The following is a 25,636-nucleotide window of genomic DNA, read 5'->3' as shown; positions in this document are numbered from 1 at the left end:
AACCTTATTTCTGTAGAGTAGGAGTACATGTCATATTTTATTGTAGGTAACCTGGCACTCATGCAGATCCACTGACAACCTCCAAGCATTCAATAACTGGAGTATAAGTTACCCATTCTCCCCAATCAAATAATATCATAGCTGAAATTAAGGAATATCTTAATTTCTTGTGTGAGAATATCCCTCCAAAGTGGGTTTTCTTTACTGTGTCAAAGGTGGGTGCTCGGGGGCGAATTGTAAGAAGAGAACCTCCTGTGATTAGTGACCCACCCAGGTGGGTCACTAATCACAGGAGGTTCTCTTCTTACAATTTGCTCCCTCCCTGACCCCATGGAGCTGTTTTGGAAGTTTGTTCAGAGTAAACAACCTTAAGATGTAACATGGATCGGTTTAAAATAGGCTGTGAGTAATAAACAAACTTATTGCAGTGTGCCGGAGGTCGAAAGGCTGCTGAAGAAGCCTGCCATCATCCGAAGCTTGCTGATAATACTGGGCTAATCCCATGGCAGTCCTCTACCGCAGCAATAGTTCCTCAAATCCAGTTCATTGACCATCACACTGTAAACTGACTTTGTTGTCTAAGCTCAAGGAGGGGAGGGGCTAAAGCCAGCAGATAAGCCAGATCACTGTCTGGCAACGGGGCGCATGCGTGAGATTGTAATTAGGTTCAAGGACACATGTTACATTTCCCTCATGCTGTTCTGTTGTTTTCTGGCAGAATTGTTGTTTGCCATGTCATCCTGCTTCAACTTTTTTTATCACAAGTGGCCTGTCCTCATTGTGGCCCTGTTTTCTAACTGCATAGTAGTGTCTTAAAAGGCACCTTATCTATCCTCTCTCCATACTCTCAAAGAGTTTGACTTGACATGAGCTTATGTATAATCCCTCTTGGTCTGCATTTGTTGATTGCTTGAATTCAATAGACCTAATACATCACAATGCTCAGCAGGATGTGAGTACACTGTTTGAGAATATTACTGTGATTTATTGTTGTTAATAAAGTATCTTGTTTTACATCACCCTTGAGAGGAGACATCTTCTGATATTTATTGATAAACTCTTCCTGACTGTTGTCGACAAGCTCATCTTGGCTCATGTGTTGCCATTTGATTTTATGGTTCTATATCGACTGTACAAGTTCCATGCAAACAAAGCATGCAACATGTACTGTTGACAAGACATTACAGGAGTGATGGACAACATAGACTATCACAAGGAGCACAGATGAGAGTTTCCAATCACTTATACCCTCCCTGTGGTCTGTGATCAGGCCTCTTTAGTTGAGATGGATCAGATGGTCTAACCTGGCTGCCACCAGTAAATATCTTTCAGAGTAAGCAATTGGGCTCCTTTGCCACAAAATGATCTGCAGCGGAAAAGCAATTGATGTGTTTGAAGATTAATTTGGATGTGAATCAAATTCCCACTCAGTGTGATTCAGCTTGTCACTATCTCCTTACTGGAAACAACAGCACAGTTAGAGACTATCTGCCTCATGCCTGATAGCAGATGTGTTCATCCTGTTTCCCAAACAGTCATATCCTAAAACTATTAAATTCTTATTGAATTCAGGATGTGTCCCTTGGTTTTAATATTAATAGAGAAATGCTTGCAGGCAGCATGTTAAAAAAAAATCAGCAGTGAGCAATGTAATATTATAATTTTGTATTAGTCAAGCGCAATATCCACATCCATCCCTTTAATCTATTCATCAAGCTCAAGACATTGTCATGTAATTTCCACGACATAAAATACTAGTTACATATCTTTTACAGCATTATGTGTCTGCTAACAAGCGGTTTAGTGAGACTACAAAGGTTGTCCGGGACATTAAATATAATCACCATAAACACAAAAAACATGTATCTTAAGCTTAGAATCAAGGGAATCAAAAAGCCAACATAAAAATCCCATTGGCATTCGTCAAGGGAACCAGTGTGCTGCTTACTTCCGGGTTGGCGTACAAAGTACGTCATCCCTGCAGCACTCTATTGATTGCTGTGTCTTTTGTTGCAGGACAACCTCTTCAGTAGTGTGAATGAGGGAGACATGGCAGACCACACCCCACCTCTGGAGTCCGGCCAGCTTCTCAGCTCTGAACTCCCAATGCTTCCTTCACCACCACCTCCAACCATGGTCAACGGGGATGGCCCCCAGCAGGTACACTCAGACCTCTCCACCCTCATGTCTCTCTCTGCTATTAGTCACACTCACTGCATCAAAGTCTGTTTTGCCCAAATGGACTTCATAATCACAGTTGAGGGGATTTTTTTGTGGTGCCTCTCTTATTTAGTCAGTTAATGGCATCAAGTGTGCTGTTGTCAAACTGTTTGTGTTTGTCTCTGTGCAGCTGAGCCTACCATGTTGAAAACAAAGTCATGATGGTGTGTGTCAGCTTTTTTGTGAGAAAATGTCCAATATTTGTGTGTGTGTGTGTGTGTGTGTGTGTGTGTGTGTGTGTGTGTGTGTGTGTGTGTGTGTGTGTGTGTGTGTGTGTGTGTGTGTGTGTGTGTGTGTGTGTGTGTGTGTGTGTGTGTGTGTGTGTGTGTGTGTGTGTGTGTGTGTGAAAATTGACTGCTTTGCAAATACAGAAATATTGATGCACAGCACTTGTGCACTTACTCAAGAAGTAACAGTAACACTAAAGGCAGTGACTTAGTATATGGTTGGACCAGCACTAGCAGCAGGGAAACACTAAGTGGTATTCGGCCTGTTATGTGGAGCAGGGGTTATGTGTGTCAGGCAATAATAAATCCAAAAGGTGTCTGCAACCCTGCATGCAGGGTTGCAGACATGATTTAAAGGACGTCACTTATTCTGCAAGCATGAGTTCCTGAGCTGAGGAGCCTTGACTACAAAAGCCTGCAATACAATGTGAATTTTACCTTTTTATATTAACTAATTTATTGTATATTTACCTCTTGCCTTGCTAAAAGTCCAAAAAGATTACAAGAAACTCAATCTTATTTAATGTCATAGTTCAAAAACTGTTCTCTGTTACATGTTCATTGACAGCAGCGTGTAGTACCTACCGCTTGTGAAACTTAACAGCATTTGGTGGCTTGTTTTAGATGATTGACGAGATATGTAGATATGGTTCTTACTCAGTCAAGTAGTGAAACAACCCAAAATGGATTTGCTGTCCTGCCTTCAGTTTCTCATGTCACATATTTCACAGGCAACAGGTGCTTGATGGTTATGAACCACATCTCTCTCAGTTTTGATAGCAGCCTCTGCTGAATGGGTACAGGATATGGAGTGATAGTGCCCAGCGTCTCTTAACTATATCAGAGTGAGATTGAGTGGCCCTGACAAGCCTGGGTGATTTCCCTGTCATTTTGATGGTCATCAGTTCGATTTGCCTAAGTTTCCGTGACTTCCTGGGGGATAGCTTGAACCCACAGTGATATCTTTTCCGTCATTTCCTCAGCCTTGTCCAGATAAGACCAGCTAATATTAGCACTGCCCTATAACAGGCCTTTCCAACCGTCATTTTTCCGCAGTGGAAAATCCCACATCTGAATCAGGCTTTGTTCACGTAGGGATCAAATTTTTCTGGCTGTGTTGTTGTGTGAGGGTGTCGTTCTCATGCAATTCAGTTACCTTACCACGTCCCGCAAAGGTTACCTGATTTTTGGAACATGTCCAGTGTCTGTGTTTACGCTGTTTTGTGAGAGCTAGAGGAATAAAATGTGGCTGTTGCTTCCTGGCTGACATCATTACCACCCTGCTGCTCAGACCAATTTGAGACACTGCATGTTCATGATCACTGAAACACACTGAAATGTGTTCCCATGAAGAAGAATAACAAGTATCAGATAACACAGCAGTATCTATGTTTTATATTGTTTTTGAACTACTGCATGATGATTTTGTTTTTGCAGTCAGGGTGTTTGTGTCTCGGTCTTAGACGTATGAATACTCGCATGCAAAATCTTCAGCTGGATACAAAAACAATGTATTTTTACTGAGCTGAGATTTGATATCTATTGATTTTAAATTGAATGTATGAAGCTTGAATCTCAGTAGCTAGCTATTGATTAAGGATTAGAGATTTACCGATACTGGGTTGGGCATAAGTGAGTACACGATCCTATGTACTGTATTCAAGACTTCAGTATTGAGGGATAACACTAGTGTTGCCAATTTTATCAATGATTTTGTGTTCTTTTTCACTTCTGGCTGTCAAACTAAATGATAAAAGAGGTTGTATAGCATAGATTCTTTCAATTATGGCTTCATTACTTCCATACAAAGTTTGTTGCGTACAGCTGTTAACATCTGTTACATAAGGTTTTCTTTTTAAATGCACTAGTTTCAGATAGGTACTTGGTATCAGTATGCAAAGTTCAGGTTTCTGAATCAGAACCTTGAAGGGAAAATGGTATCAGAACATCTCTAGTAAGGATCCAGTCAATAGGCAGTGCCTCTTCTGCTTTTGTTTCAAAGAAATCCTGTCAGTACTAGATGTTATGCATTGCAGTTTCAGGGTCATTATAATCCATCTATGATTTTTAAACAATGCCGTGTTGGTGCATGTCCTTACAAAAACATGGTTTCTTACTTCTTTTATTACCTTTTGAGGAGATGAGATTGAGTATTTGATTGCCAGGGTTTGCAAGGTTAAGACTGATGTCTCCTGTTTGGTATTCATTAATTTTTTAGAAGAGGTGTGGTGGCTCATAAACAAGCGCATATACCAGAGTCTCGGGAGCACAGAGACTAGGACTGTAATTTGTCCTAACTAGGTTTCTGACATCTGTATTGATTGATCTTTGGTTCTGAAATGAATATTAACCTTTTGATTTCTGTTAATCTTTAAGCTGTATTAGTTTGCTTATTGGAAGGTTTTAGTACCTTTTTAATCATTTCGGTCTGACTCAAGATCACCTCCGAGGCAAAAAAAGCTTGATGCACATCTTTTTTGCGTTTGTGGTTTAAGCGTTCCTTCGACTAAGATGTAGCTTGTGTGTGCGCTGTGTGTCTGAGGAGGTGTGTAAATATCATGACAGCTGCAGAGTGAGGAGCAGGAACCACTGGAGGGGTCTGCGTGGGCCCTGACAGAGCGAGGCGGGGCTGCGGTGACAGTGAAGAGGATTCACAGCGATGTCTGACCCCTCTGATTTTGACCTTTTTAGGTGGAGAAGCTACAAGGACACCTCATTCTTTGTTCTCTGTTTCTCTATCCCGGTCTCGGCTTGATATTAACGCTCTGTTGGACCAATTATTCTGAGTCACAGAGGAAGCTGTTGTCTTGGGGTCATTACCTGAGATGATTCCTTTTTAGAGATGACTTTGGGTACAGTATGATTCACTGCTTCCATCCATTTAAGCCCCTCTCATCCCGAAGTTCTTCCTGCTCTTGCCATTTGGTTTGAAGCTAAATTGGTAACAGATGAATCAGTCTGTTTCTGTCAATGTTTAAGCCTCGCTAATGGCTTATGTACTTAGCTGTTGTCTGCGCTGATGGTTATGTATATATTCTTCCATTTTGTTCATTACTGCTTTTCATTAGACCTGTCATTTAATGTTCCTGTGCTCTTTGTGCTTGTTTTTATGTTCCACTGCTTTGAGGGTTTTAAAGTCTGTGTCTGTAACCTGACAGCGTGTAAGTGATAAAAACACTTTGGAGAAAAAAATATTCGATAAGCCTTTAGTATAAATGCTCAATTGGAAAGCACTGCTCCTTGGTACAGGCTTGCTGCTTAGCAGTTTCAGTAAGAAACATTTTAATAGGAAACGTCAAACCTTTTGGGGAAATATGTATAATGACAAAATATAAAAAGTTAACGAAGTACTTCTTTATTCTGACATGTTCTTATTCCTGCCAGATTTGAAGTCTTCTGTGGGATTTATAGATCTGATGTTTACTCCGGTCGTGTGTGAGAACACCCGGCAATGAATAGTAACAACATGAATTGAACAGGGAGCACACAGCCATGAGTGTGTGGTCTGCTTGTGGCTTCTTGCCATGCGTGGGCTAATGTTACTGTGGGATAGTGAGACCTCACTCCCGACTCAGCCGTCTTTCGTGCTGGCCTTGTAAGCTATAGCCAGACACAGGAGACAGGGCCCTGGACCCGTGCCCCTTATAAGTTGCCAGAGGGCCTGAGATGTTGTGACAAAAATGCAGCCCACTCATTTTCTCTCCTCGTCAGCCACTGATTCATCTGTGAAGATGGGGGTGAGCCCACTATTTGTCAGCTATTGTGAGGAGGTGGACAGAGCGTGACTCAGCAGTGTTTAGGACACTTTCTTCTAAGCCAGTGAGACAAACCATACAAATTTACAGAATAGATACAAGTGCTGTCCAAGTAAATCAGTTTATCGATCTGAGCACCACTCAGTTACCATTCATTTCTGACTGAATGGCCTATTGAAACATTTAATCTGCTTTCAGACATGGACTGAATTCCGGACGTTCTCCTGAAATGTTCTCGAGAGACTGTATGTGACAACACAAACATCCTGACCCACATTTTCCAGAGTTCATGTCTGAAAACAGCTTTACAGAAACCAATATTGCAGGTGATCAACATATTCTGCTGAAAGCTAAAAACCATCAAATATCAACATTTATCCAAGTGTGTATATTTATACATGTATATCCAAGAGGAGCACATAAGACATCATCACTAAAAAATGACTAAAATGCAAGACTACCTGGACTTTGCCCCGAGCACGTTGACTAACCAAACAAGAACCTTAGCCAGGAAGCTGACCTGGAACCCAAGGACGACTCTTAACACGAGTACAAAGTGTCCTCACTTTGATGAGAGATCGCTCTGGAACAGTTACACCAAGTGCAGCACTTCACAAGTCTTGTCTCTGCGGTAGAGGAGCCAGATGGAAGGTGCTCCTGAAGAGAAGAAAAGCACATGACAGCATGTCCGGAGGTTGCAGAAATTAATGTGAAGTTTGCCAAAGGCCTGAGGCAAAAGATACTGTGGTCTGCTTTGACAAAAATTAATAGATCAGCTGTAGTGGAGAGCTCTGTGTCAGGACCACCTCAGTCCATCACCTCTTGCACCAGCTCCACTGTGAAGCCTGGCGATGTTGGCATCAGACGAAAGAAATCAAAGTCCACAGAGAAGAAAGAAATAAGGCTTGAGTAAAATCCTTATTTATTTGGATGCTGACTGGTATTAAGCAGGACAGTAATCGAAACCGTGCACCCAGACTCTGAGTATGTGCTTAGATAACATTTTGTGGTTTGCCCCGGATTAATACAAATAACAGATTATCTCCTCTGTGAATTAATATTGCTAAAAAGATAATTAATATTTACATGGACGTCCCTGCCTGTTTCTATCCTGCTATCCCATCATGCAATATTTCCAAGAGAATCTGGTGGGGAGAGGATCATCAAATTGTTAGTTAAGCATATGCCATCAGCTGCGGGGAGACTGCGTTAGTGCCTGGCTAGTTCCGACAGTGGCAGGATTTTCTCCGTCATTTGCCTCCAGTTTCCTGTCCACGCAGCTGCTGTATCACATCAACGCACAGTAAACAATTAAGAGGAACAAATAGTGAGAAACCTGAACTCTGAGTCACCAACGGCCAAGAAATGTCAGAGCTAACAGCCATGAACACACACAGTGGATCCATTCTCCTGGGTAATAAAACACAGCAGTGGCCACCTGTGTGACAGTGTGTACTAATTGATCTGCAATCTCTTTGCACATGGCTCCCGCATGGACATAAATCTTTACAGTGGTGGGAACAAGATATATATAAACATCCCCTCCTATAAATTTGTAGAAGTGCAGGTGATTTTCCATGTTCCTGTTCTCTTAATGCACGAATACCTCCATCCGGTGCTCTGCTCAAAAGATCATCTTTGTTGAGAATGTGACCAGGAAAACATCGCACGTTGCAGTGCTTAGTCATCTGTGCGAAAAGTAACCTTTGCAGTATCCTGGCAATGTTTCCAAGTCTTTCCAGTGCTGCGGCACTTGGCAAAAAAAAAGTCCAACCAGGTTCAGCTTTTGCTGCAACGCAGTGTGATGTCATGTGTAAAGGCACCGTGTTGACCAATCACACGTATGCGAGTGGCAAGCAAGCCTGTTCCCTCAACTGGACTCAGCGGTTGCTATTTCACTGTGTCACTGGTACATGAAACAACACACTCGCACCAACGCAGGCCCTTGAACTGTTTTAGCACTGAGCAAGTGTCTGTCTGAAAATGTGGTGTAAGGTTAACTGTGACTGACAGTTGCCTCAGGCAAGTGGAGTTATCAGAAGAGGAACCTGACTAATCTCAAAATTTGCTTATTTTTCATTGTGGCACATTTTCCTGGCAATTATGTTTTTCTCTATGTCTATACAATATGTTTTGTAACATTTTGAGTCAATTCTTATTAAAGAGAAACAGTGAAGACAGTGTTACCAGTAAAATGTATGAACATGCTTCACTATCTTTTTTTGGTTGTCCATATTCTTAATCCAAAACAACTATCACAGCACAATACAGCAAACCCATTATGTAGCAGTAACTTTTTAAAAGGGGACAAATCTGAACATTTTGGCCAAGACCCCATTTCAGTACCAGACTGTTTATGCAAATTTTTCTTAAATACCAGCCTCCATTGTTGCAGTAAGTATGAGGAGAAATGAGAGCAAGTAATTAGAAAAAGGTGCTTTCTCTTCCAAAGCCACAGCATGGGGCTTCTTGTTTTGTGTATTTTAGTGGGTTTTGTATATTTTAGTGGGTTTTGTTGTTCATTTGCTGAATGCTATCTGAACTGTCCGTCACTATCGACTTCGACAGCACCTCTCCACTCTCGTTTTGGACACACTGAAATTTTGCCACAGGTATTGGATATAGATATAGGTGCTTTAATCTATAACTTCTGGTCTGTAGTTGTTTAAAAAAATCCTTAATTCACGAGTCCAACATAATCAAAACAATTGATTGTTGATTGGATCAATGTAAAATTGTTAACATTTACTTTGCATTTTTATAAAATACAGTTCACTTCAGAACCCTCGTGTATTTTGGCACCTGATCTTTTCTTCTCCTCGCCATATTCATCAGAATCCTTAAATTCAGCTTCAATCATTTTACAGAATGAATTAAACAGAAGGTTTTCATATTGTGGAGGATTTTGATGTACCCCCTGCGCAGTAGTATCAGTGATGCACAGTATCTGTTAACTTGGCACATGCTGATCGAGTGATCAACGCTGTCGCTTTAAGGACCATTTGTTAAAATGAATGAGGACAGATGTTACAGAAGCCCTGTTTATTGTGTCGCTGCACAAATAGTGTCTCTGTTTTGACTGTCAGCGGGCTGCTTTGTGATCTTTGGAGACGGTGGAGAACTCGAGGCTGCAATTGTCGGCAGCATTGGAGCTCCGCAATTGAACTCCCACAACCTCATCTCCTCTCGCATCGATCGGAGTATTAAGAGAGGGTGTATGGCATGTCGCTCTGTGAATGGGAGAGAGAGCCAGGGGAGAGTATGAGGGGGAGGGAGAGAAAAGGAAGGAGGGAGGGACTGTAGCGTAGTCGTGTATGTCAGCCTCAGAAGCTGCGTGGGTCGCTCTGCTCCCTCACGCCATTGTTGTTGTTTTGAAAAAAGGCAGAACAAAGGACTCCCCACGCTATGGAACCCTTATACCATTGCCGGCTCAGCTGTGCTATGATCACACCCTGATGGAATGCTATTGAAATTAAGCATTAAGGAGCACAGCAGGCATTAACAGAGCTGGCACCGGCACACAGTCAGTGACTGAGGCAAGAAGCAAACTGAGGCATCATCCAAAGTCCTTCTCCTTTTTGGTCCTGTTTTCCTTGGTCCATTCGCCTCCTTTTTTCCGGAGAGTGGCCACTGCTGATAAGGTTTCAGTGCCTTCTCTGAAGGTTTGGTGCGGACATCGCCGTGGCTTATTTGTTGAAGGGGTTGCTGTGGATACTGACGGTGGGGAGGCAGCACCGGAGCTAGAGGATAGAGTGAGCGAGCCGCCTGCTGCAGAGAGTGCCGCTATGGAGCAGATGAGGCTGAACCAGGCGAAGCAAACATGAGATTCACGCCACACTTTCTGTGAAGGCTACATCCAGCACAAGAGACCGAGCCCCATCTGCTTACAAAGCTCCTGCTGCACTCCACGCCTCTTGCCAGCTTCTTCCTGGATTTTGCACGAGAGTTGACGGAAGCGGAGGGTGTAAAGGATCAGCCCAGCCAGATGTGTTAGCTACGCCGGTCATGTGATTTCTCATGAGGGTTGGTTAAAGTGGTGGAGGGTCTGGTAGACCCTGGAGCATCATTTTCTTTTGCTGTGACTGCGTGAATAGCGACGCTCTGAATGAGACAAGCAATGCGGGCAACAGTAAGTAGCAGTCGGATCTTTGCAAGCAAGATTTCCTTCCTTTGATTTCATTAACATGCAGTGAATGGCACTGTGTCATGTGTATATTTTGAATGTAACTTTCACCATAAAGATCAGATTGGAAAAGAGAGAAATAAATTTAGGGAAGGGTGTTTTCCTCACACTGAAGGTGGTGGACAACAAACGTATACACGCACCCGACTGTGAAGTGCCGAGACTTTGATTCAATCAGACCTCCCTTGCCCCTGAACACCCCCACCCCCTTCCAGCCCTCCCCCACCACCACCACCATCTACACTTGCTGCTGACGCTGCTTGTGTGGGTGTGTATGAACATATGAGCTTCTGTGTGTGGCAGTCAAAGGGCTCTTTCCTCTCCCTGCCGAGCACATGAATGGGAGCAGTGTCAGAGATGGAGGCTGTGATGATTTCTGTGCTTGAAGCAAGCCGTGTCCAAAGCCCCGTGCCGGGGGAGTGTAGATTCTATGACGGCGACTTCCACAAGAGCGAGGTAACCGGCGCTCACACACATTATACGTGGGTTCTCTTGGCGTTTTATCAGGTTGAGGAAACTGATGGATTGGAGATGATTAGGAGGATTTTCATTGACATCATCTGACTGGTTGATAAAGTGTTTGTCTCCAGGTCTGTTTTATAATTTTCATGTTATTTGCTCATTATTAAAACAGGTGTCATTGTGAGAGGCGTTTAATGGTTTGAAAAGTTGGACGTTTTTCATGAGGCTTCCTCTTATTCAGTTCTGAAGCTCGGGTGGGTTGTAATGATTAAAGAAGCAGGTGTTCGGTAGCAGCGACGAACTCTCTGAATGGTGTGAGATAAAAATAGTTAAGGGGTTAGGGTTAGTTTAGGTTAATGGTTTTAGCTTAAAAATGCATGTACAGTCTGGTAACTAGAGGCACTTTATTTCTGTACTCCAATACTAGATATGAGCACAAATTGTCAAGTTTTTAATCATGATTCCTTTCACAGTTTTTATTTAAAATATCTTCCCAAGCAATACTATTGTTTTCCAGCAAAAAAATGTGATTTAAACCTTTTTCTAAAACAGCAAAACATAACAATTAGTCTCAGTGTCAAAGGATTACAGACTCTTGTAGTAATAGTTACTTGGTTTAGAAAGTTTAGGTTATTTTTTCCTGCACATTAATATCAGGTATGGACAGAAACAGTCGACCTATCAAACATGATTCCTTTGACAATTTTAATTTGACATATTGACCTTTTTTTTGCTGTCATTTGCTGCCTGGGGTTTGCTTGTTTTGTCTGTAGCCAACAGCTGTTGAATGTTCCAGGAATATACAGGTTACTGACTTTGAATCCATAATCATTAGGTTTAGAGGATTAAGGTTAATGGTTGAAGCTTTTATATGCATGTTTAGCCCAATAACTAAAGAGGACCGATTTTTTTTTTTTCTGTAAATAAACATCAGGTATAAGCAAAAACTGTCAAGTTTTAAGTCATTATTCAGTTGAGATAGTATTAAAAACTATAAATTGTGTTAAATGTTATAAACATAATCAATTATTTAAAACTTGCAGACAAATAGTTTTTTTCTTTTTTGCCCTTTTTTAAAAGACGACTGAATTCGCATCTTTTGCTGCCTTTAGGCAACATCTGTTCAATGTTCCTGGAATATACACATTAAATACAGCTTACAGACTTGTGTCACTAATTACGTTTGGAAAAGATAAAAGTATGTTTACGTCAAGTGTCAGTTCGGATTTATCCCTCTTTATGAGATTCATTTAAAACTGTGCAGCTGTTTTATTGTTGTGGAAAACAACAAAACCAAAATCCCATGGGTTGAGGTTTGAGGTTGTTTTTTTTAACCATTAACTGTATTACTATATTACCTGTATACAATGGTTACATCCCAAATGGACTATTTTCCCCCATTTGTCGTCTTGTTCCATTTATTGGCTCATTTAAACCATTCATCAGTTCCGTAGTGTGATTTACATGACCAAAAGTAATTGATAATACATATTTGATCTTACATTAAATTTATTATGAGACTTCTTCACAGTCTATTATCGATTGATCCTGAAATTGTGTCGTATTAAACACCCCCTCTCAGACATGCATGTATTTACACTACTATTCATAGATTAAATTATCCAGGTATCTCAGAGATTATTGGTATTCCCATTAAGTCTCCCATATGAAAAAATCTATCTGCTGATTTTTCAGTTTAATTCCTGTTTATCCCTCCAGCTGCACAGTCTGCCGCACATATTTCAAGCATGTTGAAGCACTTGTAGCAAGAGCAGACAGCTTTGTGAGTTTTGGTCGTTATTGATACTGTAATATTTCTGCTGCTTGTACCTGCCTCTGCCTGCGTCACCTACACATCATTGCAGAAAGGCTCCAAATGATGGATGGAAAGCAATTTTTTCCTCGTACTACTTTCTGGTGACTGTATTGTCAGTGTTTTAACACCGTCAGTGCAACGCAGACTACTGTTGTTAAGATGAACTGGGTGTTTCTCTAAGGAATGATGCTGCTTTTATTCACACTATAGCTGTGGAGGAAATTTGCTAACATGTAATTATCCATGTACTAACGAGGCTTCAGTTTTAAAGGGCCAATAGGGAATATTTACACAAATAACGTTGTCATATTTAGATTGTATATGAAGATGGACAATACGTCTCCACTTCCTCCCACTATCCACAAATTGACCATCTTTATATACAGTGGTTGCATTTGCAGAAACACGCATTCCCTATGTGGTGTTTACTGGTTGCTGTGGTCACTATCAGGTTTTGGAGAAGTTGTGTGGAAGTTGTTTCTGTTCAAGTTGTCACATTCTCTCTCTCTCTCTCTCTTTCTCTCTTTCTCTCTCTCTCTCTTTCTCTCTCTCTCTCTCTCTTCAGAAGGAATGAACTTATGTCTCTTTTGTTTTTCCACAGGTAATCCTGGTGCAGGTAAACCCAGGTGAGGCCTTCACTATTCGACGAGAGGATGGTCAGTTTCAGTGTATCACAGGTGAGAAAGCTACTCTGTCGTTATATTCTTGATTTAAATGCATGTTGTCTAATGATCCAGTTGTAAAAAGATCAGTGGATCACAAAATCTGAGGTATGTTTGCACCCATGTTCATTCAATAACTCCCGAATTTATATATATCTTTACAAGTTTATATAATCATGTGTGTGCGCTGTTCCCACAACATTTTTAAATATTTATTGATCATTGGTTTAAGCATTTCTGTTTTTTACTGTGGAAAAATTACTAAAATAACAACATAGCCAAATTCAGGAGTTGCATTATATACAAAAGAAGTTATGTCACAACTCACAGCTATGAATTAAGTGTTGTGATGTGAAAGAGATGCCATTAGTCTTTAGAGAATTAGAGAAGCTTGCATGGCACAGACTCATGTAAAAATCTAACTCGCATCATTTTATTTTGCATTGAAAATGAAATGCAAAAATGACCACTCCCTCTAAAATTGTGAGTCATATTGCAAACACAAAAGAAAGAAACGAATGAAATAGTTTTATCTAAGTTTCATTCAAGGGCATGTCCCCAATATGAAGACTGTGAAATGAGGAACACTGTATTCAGTAGGCAAACCTCTTCACAAAGCAGAAAGAACTTCAATGAGAGGAGACGCACATATATAGTTTCCGGGCATTGTGACGGTAAGACAAGCAGCCCCCCCCCCCCCCCCCCCCCCCCCCCCCCCCCCCCCCCCCCCCCCCCCCCCCCCCCCCCCCCCCCGGCAGCAATCTTCACAGATCTCCTGTATAATGTGTGGCTCGTTCCAAATGCTTAGTATTTAACTTGTACCCTGTCATCTATGGAAAGCGGAGATATTCATTAATACAGTAAATATAGAAAATATATAGAGATGGGTCATACAGTTGAGGTGAACATCACTTTTTCCTAATATTGATGTATATCACATAATACGCAAATCAACAATCAAGCAAAATCACATATAAAGATTATAAAACTTATGTTCAGTGCAATAAGTTGTTCGAATCCGACAACTCTTCACATGTTACCAAGATTCAAGATGTTTACCGTCACACCGGTTATACAAGTTTGATCATGTGAAGTAATTAATGTAATTGATACAACTTTACACATTGACGATGTTCATCCAGGAACAGGGAAGTGAGTTCAGTGGGTTATTGTGGAGATGGGTCCTGCGTGTGGGTGATTGGAGAGGAGCTTGTTGACTGGCACAGTGTGCTGCGTCTCATTCGGGGGGGGGGGGGTGCTCCCGCTGCTAAAAAAAAAAAACTCCTAGAAGAAACACTGATAACATTAGCACCTTAAATATGTATTTTAATGGTCTGTCACTATTACTTCATTAAGCTACAGCTTGCAGCTTTGCACTCTAGTTCATGTGTGTGTCTGTGTTCTGTTTTATGTTAATAGTCTTTTCTTTTATTACTTTATTACACTGTTTTTTTTTAAATATAGGTGTGTGTTGCGTATCGAGAATCGTGAAGTGTAAAATAATAATAGGTGTACGTATAATCTAATATACAGCGTCACCTTCACCCACATTCACTCGTTCTTTTCCCCTGGTGTTTGCAGTGAGAAATGAGGGGAGGGGTTGACCAGAAAGCATTGATGCATTTTTATTGAAATGACAACAGGATGTTGGTCATGTCTCATAGCTTCCAGGTTGCTTAATGACATAATTGCATCATATGGTTCCAGCCAATAATATGAATAGTACAGCTGCTACAGCAACCAGGGGTGTGAATCACGAGGCACCTCACGATTCGATTAAATTCTGATTTAAAGCGTTAGTGTGATTCTCAAATGATTATTGACTCATCTTGATGCATACCCCCTTTTTTTTATGATTTTTTTTTTTTCACTCACAACAGGATTAGAATGATTTTAGATTTCAGTTTAACTAAACTTAATGTTTCTAGAGCAGCAGCAGTAAATTCTATATCAGCAAAATCACTTTATAGCCTGCATGCAATATCTCAGTGGAAACAAATTTAAAATGCCAGTTATATTCCTGACATCTAAATACTGAGTTGAGTTTAGAAAGAATGAAGAATGCAGACGTCCGTGAGTATTAGTCTGTGCTCTGTCCTCCTCCGTTTGCTGCTGGTGTGATTCACTGTCTGCAGGTACAGCTGGTAGAGACGGGAAGGGGGCGGGCGAGGGGCTGCAATAGCTAGTTTACAAGAATTTTAATATTCATGGGAAACTAAGATGAACAGACTGAGGCTACATAAAAACAGCTTTCGTTTTATCTTCTCCATAACAGATTGCTATTAGCTTAACAAGTACGCTGCAGACTGCGCATCGCTGCTCTACTTTTTCTGCTTTTTACCCAGCTGACATCAGCTCGGGTTTGATGTTACCTTAAGTTTACCTGGTTCACTGGCTCCACTGAGGCCTCTCTGCCCTGCTGTCTTAATGTGTGTGGGTGTAGCGTGTTTTACTGAATGCCCGACCCTAGTCAACAACAATGTTTATACCGGTTTTGTTAGAACTGATAGGTCTAATTACAAGTGTGCAACTACATTTAAAAATAATCGCTCCACATTACCGGCATTCACAGACATCTGCCTTGCCCACTCTCACTTGGACCACAGCGTTCTTCTCTGGTATTTGACCGAAGGTTGACGTAGACTTTATCGCCACCTACCAGCTTTCAATCTCTCAAAGAGGAGCATCTTCGCATCGAGAAATTTCCACACCTCTAATAACAGAAGTGCAAAATGCTGCTAGACTCCAGAAAATGCACAAAATGTACCATCACCTTCATTCTTTTAAGTAAACAAACGTTTACTTTTTTCACAGCAACATTTCCCCCCCAGGAATCTTATACTCTTGTGTCAATCAACCCTATGTTTTTCTGCATATCCTGTTTTGTTTGACAGGTGATACAAATTAATTGTGCACCTGATATACCATCACAATGTAAATTAAACATACTGTAATTACAGTGTGTGTTGTTGTGGGGAGTAACGATGGTGTTAGAGTAAAGATGTGTTACACGTCTTATTTGTCCTGACGGCTGTCATTTCCCTTTTCTCGATTGTTGGTGATTCTGTTTGTCTTTGTGACGGCAACAATGCCGTCTGGCTCCAACATGTCGCTGACATTGTGAACAGAAGACAGCTGGAGTAGTTGTAGGAGGTAGAGCTGTTCGCTTCGTATTTAAATGATTATGATCAAATGCAGTTGCCCTGGAAAACATTGATCTGAAAATAATTTATTTTTATGGCTTACTCCACAGACGCGTTCTGTGAGCTCACAGCCACTGTTTATTTTCTGATAAAGAAAAATAAAGGATGTCAGTGTAATAAAAGGTTTGTGTGAATAATGTTTGATACTCGCAGCAGGCAGGTGCTCAACATTCTAGCATAAATCCAATGACCCATGTATAGACTAGTGCTCACTGTCGAGACTCTGATATTTCTTGTCTTGCAGACTTTGACCGTGCTTGTGATGTGTATATGAATAACAGGACAATAGGCCTCAGGCATCCATGTTTAGCTAACAAAGGAGCCAAAGCAGAAATATAAAGTGATGCTGCCTCAGGCAAGAAGCCATCATACCGCTTGCTCACACCGGGGCTCTTCTTCTTACTCCTGTTTGACTGAGCTCCCACACCGGCCCCCCATTACGAGCTGAGTAAACCCTCTTAATAGGGAGCGAGCCATACATAGTCTCTTCCATCAGAGGAGAAACAAAGAGCTGAGAGGTGCCACATAGATCAGTGTGACTGCTACTAACTGGCCTGTCACAGGGTGCGCTCATCTCCCTGTGACGTGATAGAGGGATGACTCACCGCTTGCGGTGCAAGGAGGAGGAAGAAGAGTGTGCGTGCGGGCGGGTGAGCATGCATGCATGTATGCGCATGTGGTGGTGGTTGGTTTGATTTGTTGGTGTTTGCAACAACAGACTATCCCTGTTCACTTGTCTGTTGTGCATATGCATGCTTTCACCTTTTTAAATGTAGTATATACTGACAGGTACATCATGACACAGTTACAAAACCAGGATGATCTGGTTTACATTCATTTCCTTCTGGATGTGCTCCATCCCACAACAATTTGTTTATTCAATCATGTATTTTTAGCAGTTTAATGTGCGTAACAGCTTCGTATTAGTGCATGACAGCCTGTTTAATAGAAAGAGACATTCTTGTAAAATGCAGTTTATGAGGCTTTTTTATATATATATATATATATATATATATATTATTTCTATCTGCCTTGGAGGAGGGGCCTTTAGCGAGGGCGGCTAATTAGAGTGGCCATTAAGCAACTTCTTGCTCGCTATCCTCCTTGCCATAATGGGAGTTCTGTACGTGAGTGGACAGTCCCTCATAGCTTCAACCAGGGTCGGCCTTCTCAGCATCTGCCACTGTAGATTTGAAGGCTATATCTCTGGCACCAAGCATTGGACCACCTAATAGGCTTGGTGACTGATGACGCAGGTCTGCATCAGGACCATTGGGTTGATTAGATCCACTTCTTTATCTGACTTATCATGCCGGTGATTCACATCACTTTGGATGATTCAGTCTCTAGTTGATGGCTGACAGCACCGTCTAGTTTCACTGGGTTTATTGAGCCTGATAGAGATGTGCTTTCTCCCACAAAAGACGAGGCAGCCATTCTGGCATCTCAACAGGAAGCTCAATACTGCTTGTGTGTGCGCGTGTGTCTGCATGCATACACCTGGCTCAGTTTGTGGCCCTGGTTCCAGTGTCCTCTGGCTTTTCTCCCTGTTAGATACTGGTTGGTCAGCCAGCTCATCTGCCTACTTGTCCCTCATCACTGATACCATAGCTGTGAAATACCTCATGTCATTCCTGATAGTGTAGCAGATATGCTCAGTCTATTTTCTATCGGAGGGACTTAGAGCTGTCATGTACCCTGTGTCTGAAACTGAGCAGGCAGGATGTGCACTGTTGAACATCTGACTCTGTGGTGAGTTGGTATCCATACTGTCGATACACTTGGTATCGTCAACTGGAAGTTACCTTTAGAAATCTCTACCACTGTATTGACGTTTTTACATTGATACTCATAGATGGAGCTAAACGTTCAGTATCTACAAACAATTATGAATCGGTTGACTGAAGCTGCTGTGCTGCATCGCGCCTTCAAACCTTTTGAAAGTTCAGTGCGAGACTTGTTAAAGTAACTTTAGCAGGGCAGCGTTGTCTGTGAGTTAAAATGTCTGACAACACCCACACGGTTTTGCAGTGCCCCGTTAATTTTAAAACAAACGTTTGACAGGAAAATACTTGGTGTTCCCTGATCTTTCATGAAATATCTATTTGACGATAAGCAATGCTTTTATAGAATTCTATAGAATCCTTGGCACCTAATCGAATCCATCCCAGAATTTTATCTTTGCCCAAATATCAAGATACAGTTGAATAGTCTTTTAAGGGAGAGAACAGATAATATACTCATAACCATCATGAAACAGTGGTTTCCACTGGGGGACAAGTGGCGCACAAATTGTGCTTCCAGTGCAGTCAGTCAATTATTTTAACTGGGAACACCAGTACATAAATTACATGGGCTCGCATGATCATATCCTAATCTGACTAGCCCCATGTGCACAGTTATGGTATGGCTGCATGTTTCCTCACCCCCAGTGCCGTCTTCCAACAGAACTCATGACATATGGTTCACATAATTGCGCTGCCAACATCAGACACAATGGCCACATTAGCACATTATTTTTATACTCGCCGCCCTCCCCGTACCCAACTCAAGGACATGTACACAAACATGTGAGTGTAGACGCACACACAGGCACTGTTCATTCAGAGCTTCTGCAGCGAGTAGCTCTATGAATGACTGAGCTTGTGACTCATTCTCCCATTGCTGCGTTGATACCAGGGGAGAGGGAGAGCGCCTAAAGAGGATCATAGAGGATGATGAGAGGGAGGGCTGTTCCAAAAAAAAACCTTTTTTTGTTTTTTCGCCAAAGTTTAGTCAGGGGTGGAAAGTCCAACGCAGGGTGATTCATACCCACTCATATCGTATAATTTCTTTAAAATCACGAACGCCACTGGGTTTGTGAAGTATACATCGTGTTGTAGCAGGAGACAGTCATTTGAGAGTGTTATCGTCATGTTCAGAACTGAGCCAAATAACTCGTTATTGAAACAGAAAAAAAAAAATCCCTGCCCCTGTGGTCATGGCTCTTCTCTTGTTCTGGGTCCGTCTGGCTGAGAGCAGCAGCGTCTGATGTTCTGTAATAAGCTTAGGCATGAAGGTTACTGATTTCCTCCCCTCCTCTAAAACGTCACTCACGCTGCTGGGATTATAAGAGCCACACAGGAGCCTTGAAATATCAGGAATTTAGACAAAGTTTTCTCACAACTAAAAAGAAAATAGCCAATCTAATTAAATTGTTCCATTGTTTACTGTACAGCTTTCTTCCCCAGGCTCTGGTTTGCACAGTGATCAATAGCGCCGGGCTGTTTTCTCTTTTTCCCTTTTGCGTCCCTCCTCGTTCTGCCTGGATCAGTGGTGGTGGTTGGACTGGCAGCCTCGTCATGGCTCCACAATCTACTAATTGAATGTTACACTTATTGCAAATTACTACCCAATTAACTGCTGGAAGATCTTACCTTCTTCCAAGAAGGATGTGCCGTGCAGAAAGAGAACAATTTGCTACGGAGTCATCACAAAAAAAAAAAAAAAATCAAGGTTAAGGCTTTAATCTTGGAATTTGTTGTCTGTAATTTAATGCAGCCCGTTTCCCTTGCTTGGTTGTAATTATGAAACCCTGTCAGTCAACCTGCTTGCCCTCCCTCGCCTATTCTTTAAGTGGATGGAGACAATTTATTAGCTCTGATTAATAATCAAGCCTGCTTTATAGGCTCACAGTTCATCATGTTGCCATTCACAGCTTATTGAGAGCTCCCATATGACACCACACCATCTCTCCTTCTGCCTGTCTTACTCCTGCCTTCTCCAGCTGTGTGCTTTTTCATCTCCCCCCCCGCTCTCATCTTAATCCAGCCAGCCGCTGTCTAGCCTGTCTTCCCCGCTTCTTTTTATTCTCCGTATCTAATTGAGGGTTTATTTGTACATCTGATTAAAGCTGGCAGTTTGCTTGGATTGATGCTGCCAAGTTCCCTCCATTTGTGGTATGCCTTATAAGACCTGTGTGAAGTCCCACTTAAATCTTTCTTTGTTGTGATCTCTATCCATTTGCAGAGGAAGCAGGTGGGAGTCTTACCACCCTCGCACATCTGTGTGAGTGTGTTTTTGTGTGTGGACACGTGTCCTTTTCACGAGTCTCTCCCCCTGCTTGTTCACCCAACCCAAACAATTATCCCCATCTCCCTGCCATAACCTCCAGCCCCCACTTGACTCAAAAGCGAGTGCACCAGTTATGAGTTAAGATCCTGTTGGCCTGCCAGGGGGGGCGGAGAGGCGAAACAGGGTTGTGTGGATGTTGACAGGAGATGATGGTGCTCCCAAAGTGTTACCTAGCCTCTATTTTACACTGCTAGAATGGGCAGCTTGTTTGTGGCTATTCTTGGGCTCAGTGGCAGCCTGCTGTTTTGTGGAGGAGGACTGATGTTTTTCCCGTGGCGGCTTCCTCTGGAAGGTTGGTACTCCACAGCCACGTCAGCACAACCAATGCTCCAGTTGACTCAAGGGGGAGGGGAAGGGGGAGGGGGAGAGGGATGTGGCCTTTTCTATCTGATCTCTGTCAGCACTCGTGCGTCAGTCTGATGTAAAAGAGTGGATGTCCCCCCCTTCCCGATTCTCCGCCCAACCTCTCTTCTCTCTTTTTCCTTCTCTTTCTCACTCTCTTAGATGTGTGTGTGGTTGCGTGACTGTGTGTGTGTTTGTGTGACCTCCCTCACCCTATGCTTTCTGCTGGTCCTCTTCTCCCTATGTCCTCCAAGTAAGAACACACAATGCCTTTCATTCTAAGTGGAAAAACAGCGATATATATATAGTAGTGGAGAGTAAAAAAGATTGTGATTCATCAGATTTCCTAGTTAGTCAGCATCAGCTGCAATAACCGGAGTTGCCCGAGGGACCATTCATATGTTGTGTGGCTAAAAACACGTGGAAAACGCCAGCAATACCCCTTTCATCCAAGGTTATTGGCTGCACCTGCCCTTTAAGCAAACTGAAACAGGAGCTTCATTTCCACATTGGGAGGTCAAAGCTTATTTCAGAATTGATAAAGACCATTTTGACCGTCCTCTGTGAAAGGTTGGTCTGAGTATAAAAAAAAAACAACATAGTATTATTTGTCCCACATGTTTCATAATTTGAGCCTGACCAATTTATCAGCTGGCAGATAAAATGGCTGGTTTGAGCCTTTCACAGACATATTGGTATCACCGTTTCCCGATACGTGCCAATATGAAAGCTATTGTTTTTACATGTGTTTTACTCCCAAATATCTGTTGCCCACATCAGTCAGGCCCTATTCATAATTATCTGATATTAACATAACCTAGAAAATGTCTGTTTTGCGCTGCCACTTAATTTTGGAATTGTGCAGAATCCTTTTTCTCCCCTTTTGCATGTGCTGTCTCTCTCACAGTGTCAATGGCCCATCAAAACATTGCGTAAACCTATTACCATCCTCTGCAGGCAGTAGAATTGGCATAACATTGCTATATTCCTCTTTGGCTGGGCACGTTGCAGTGACCAGCATTGAGTTCTCTCAGGTGCACATGATGGCGAAGTGAATGCACGTGCGCAAATGTAGCTACATTTGAACGTCCCCCTTAATCGGTCACCACTTCGGTGCACAGCAGCACCTGCCTATTAGCTTGACAGACTTTATTAGTCTTAAAAGTGAGTGGAGCTAACAATACACACTTTGAACTCCCACTCAGATGACATTGTAATCTGAAATCAATGGGTTCTGAGCCTGTGTGGCTGCCTTGATTCAGACTGAGCTCTCCCAGTGTTCCCTGAGTGCGGGAATAAAAAGGGGAGGGAATTTCACAGCTAGGTAGGGAAATGACTCACTGCCTATTACTCTGCTGGCTCTTTGCCCTTTTGATTTCAGTTTAAGAGCAGTACCTGCAATCTGTCTTGTCCAGTGAAGTTTATTAGCAGGTAGACTAATGCAGTATGTTCCCAATGATTTTTAAACCAAGAGAACGAGAGTGTGATAAATTGCGGGTGCATCTTCTGTCTTCTATTTTTTGTTTGTTGTAGTTGAAGAGTCAGGTGTAGCAGAAAATTATCAATAACTTTCAGTGAATTAGGTTGCTGTCCGCACCAGCGCTCACTTACTGTCTCCCCCTGAGAGGTGGAGTCTGGACTTCAGCACCTGAAGGGGTGGTGCTGAGGGTTAGAAGTGGGAGGTTTCAGTCACTCATTGCACAAGCCAGCTCCTGTAGTCCAGGCCCATTATGGACGTTTATTTAGAAGCTCCTCTCTGCGTACACCAACTTTAACAAAAAAAATGAAGGAAACTCTTCCTCAAGCAGGCTGCGGGGAGGTCAGTGTGTGTTGTGGATCTCTTTTGTTCTCCTGCATGACACATGTTGTTCTGCACACGGTGCTTATGTCTTAGGTTTGTAACAAGAGAAATCTGTGAATGTGCAAACTTGGCACAGAGGTCCCTCTCTCTTTCTGCTGAGTTGTCACTTCTCTGAGCTGAGCTAAGCTGCTGCACTGGCCCCTAAAACAGAGCCACGCAGGAAACTTTGTTGTTCCCTCAGCACTTTTGTGAAGTGGTCTTCTTGTATTTGCCAGTTTTTTAAATGTGTTTTTTCTGCCATTTCTTTCTCAGATATTTAAAAAAATGCAATAGTCAAAAGGCAGGTTGTTTGGGGATTTTCACCCCCCTTACAGAGATAACATTTTAGGGTGGCCGCGGGTGAAAACCTGCCAAGTGTCATATGCTAAATGTGGCAAGCTGGGTTGTTATCATTAGTATTTTCTAGGCAGAAGTCTTCTCTCTGTGACTAAAAGTCTTTATCATGGCTTGGATGCACAGTACTACTGTTAAAAAACTCTTAATTCTTCAAATATGTGTTTCTGGGATAATTATGGACTGTGGTGTTATTATCAAAAACTTTATTGTAAAAAAAATAAACATAAAAGGGTAACACAAATACAACCAAATATATAAAACTTGAATGAAGAAAATATTAATATTTCTTATGTAAACAGCCTTGGAACTGTAGTATTTAGAGTCAATTGCTGTACCAAACTTACAACTGATGCCTTTAACGTATTGTAACTGAAATTATTCAAGCAAATACTCATCATGTGAACCAAACTTTCTAATGTTGGTGGGTGTTATAAACAAAGCTCACTTCATGTTTATGCATTTGTATGTGAGAGACATTCTCTGGTGTAGGTAGATTGTAAATTGGGTTTTGTATGAACACACGTTTCCTCTGTGGAGCTCAGGTTTGGGCTTTGATGAATCTGGTCGGAGTCGGGTGAAATTCCAGTCAAATGTACTGCAGATGAAACAGCTGTTTAACCTCAGGGAAAACTGATCTCTCTTCCTCCTGCTTCTACTCAGGTCCTGCTCAGGTTCCCATGATGTCTCCAAATGGTTCAGTGCCTCCAATCTATGTGCCTCCTGGATACGTTTCACAGGTATTCACTCTACCCTACCTCCGGTCCAGTGTATCTGACCGGCATCTTGTTTAACCCAGATTCTATTTGATTTCTGCATCCTGTGCTCTTTGCCTGTTCCCTCTTAGATCATAGAAGAGAACGGAGTGCGGCGGGTTCTGGTTTTACCTCAGCAGCCAGAGTTCCACCCAGGGGGGCACTCCCCTCTTCACCACCCTCCACCTCCACCCCACGCCCACCTGCCTGCCTTCATCCCGCATCCTGCCATGATGCCCCCACCACCCCACCTGTACACAGGCATGGGCGACATGAGTTCTCAATACAACTCCCAGTACCATCCAGCTCATATCTACTCAGAGCAGGGTGAGTTTGAACCGTCAGTGATTGGACTGTATCATCATATTAAGATGTATTTTATTTGTTCTCACCACCTCATTTGCAAGACTTCAGTTTCTCAATAATAGTGACTTTACCTCACTATTGGCCTGTTTATTTGTGTGTCCATTTTCAGGTTCTTGCTCTGGCTTTTTTGTTTGTGTCCGTACAAACTCACAAGTCTTGTCATTTTGTTCCTCCAGTCTCTGCAGATTCTCACTCCCAACATGGACGCCAGCCGTTTGTTCACAGAGACGACAGAACTAGCAAAACATACGAGCGTCTGCAGAAGAAACTGAAGGACCGTCAGGGATGTGGAGGAGGAGGGCAGGTGAAGGACAGCCCTCCCCTTTCGCCGCAGAAGTCTTGCAATAGCCCTCCCACGGCGGACATTCACAATGGCGTTGGAGGGAAAGGGCTGGACGTGGAGCAGGAGCAGCTCAGTCATGCAGTGGCCAGCCCTGACAAGGCGGCAGGCAGAGGAAAAAATGGCGAGTCGGGAGGTAAGGATGTTTTAAAGGGTGGAGGTTTGTGAAAATTCATAGTTTGGGTTGACACAGAATTGCCTCATTAACTGCAGCAGCCGGTGGCAGCAAAGGATCAGCAACACGGCCAACATTATTCTTGATTACAAGAACTCTGACTGCTCATTAATCACAGAATTTAACACTGCTTCCTGGCGACACCAGTGCATAATTAAGGAATTACTGTCAATTTTGAGAGTGGGGGGATATTTCACCTCATGACCTCATGAAGATGGCAGAAATTTAAGGAGGAAAGATTGTGTAAAATGTAAAGTGAAAAACATACCACCATGAACCCTAACTGTCTTTCTTACTTTTGATAATTCCTAAAGAAGGTAGATGAAGTTTCAGTAAAACGAAACACAAATCAAAAAACAATTGTCTGTGACTTCAACCCTCTTATTGTCACATCATTCTTTTAGTCACAATTCATTGGAATCAGGTCCGTTGAGGTTGGTGGTAACAGAGAACTTCTTACCACAACTTTTTTCAAAAAGTATTTGTAACGACGGATTTAGAAAGAAATTTCTAATCTTCATTTAAGAGCAACTGACATTTGTCATTGCACTACAGGTTCATTGAAATACTGTATTCTCACATGTACCACCAGATAACATTTTGGATAGATGGTGCAAAGTAACACCAGTTACCACACTACATGTGTACAGGTGTTAAAGTAACGCAACGGCTTTTAAAGTGCTCACAATATAAAGCAGATATAATTATAACCAAAGACTAAGTCAGTATTATCTATAGCTGACGTGGCTTGTCACATGTCTGAAGTATTTCTTTTCAAAATGATTAATTTTGTCTTCATTTCATAAACAGGGTTTTATTTGCT

The 25,636-nt window shown here is 42.1% G+C and overlaps 1 protein-coding gene across 3 annotated transcripts in view; it reads left to right on the top strand.

Moving 5' to 3' along the window:
* Nucleotides 1–25,636, top strand: part of fndc3a (fibronectin type III domain containing 3A) — a 45,348-nt gene that overhangs the window by 1,746 nt on the left and 17,966 nt on the right. Inside the window, exons 2-6 of one of the 3 annotated variants that reach the window (XM_034604058.1) lie at nt 2,017–2,160; nt 13,265–13,340; nt 23,841–23,917; nt 24,025–24,259; nt 24,475–24,774. In XM_034604058.1, coding sequence (XP_034459949.1) covers nt 2,050–2,160; nt 13,265–13,340; nt 23,841–23,917; nt 24,025–24,259; nt 24,475–24,774 — 799 coding nt within the window. In that variant the 5' untranslated portion in view covers nt 2,017–2,049. Of the gene's footprint in view, nt 1–2,016; nt 2,161–9,541; nt 10,332–10,701; nt 10,842–13,264; nt 13,341–23,840; nt 23,918–24,024; nt 24,260–24,474; nt 24,775–25,636 lie in introns of those variants that run through there. The other 2 variants (XM_034604059.1, XM_034604057.1) reach the window with 2 other exon arrangements.

This window comes from Hippoglossus hippoglossus, chromosome 13 (genome assembly GCF_009819705.1).
Source record: "Hippoglossus hippoglossus isolate fHipHip1 chromosome 13, fHipHip1.pri, whole genome shotgun sequence".
Taxonomy (NCBI): domain Eukaryota; kingdom Metazoa; phylum Chordata; class Actinopteri; order Pleuronectiformes; family Pleuronectidae; genus Hippoglossus; species Hippoglossus hippoglossus.
Note: the sequence above shows the minus strand (reverse complement) of the source record. Positions and strands in the feature narration are given on the sequence as shown.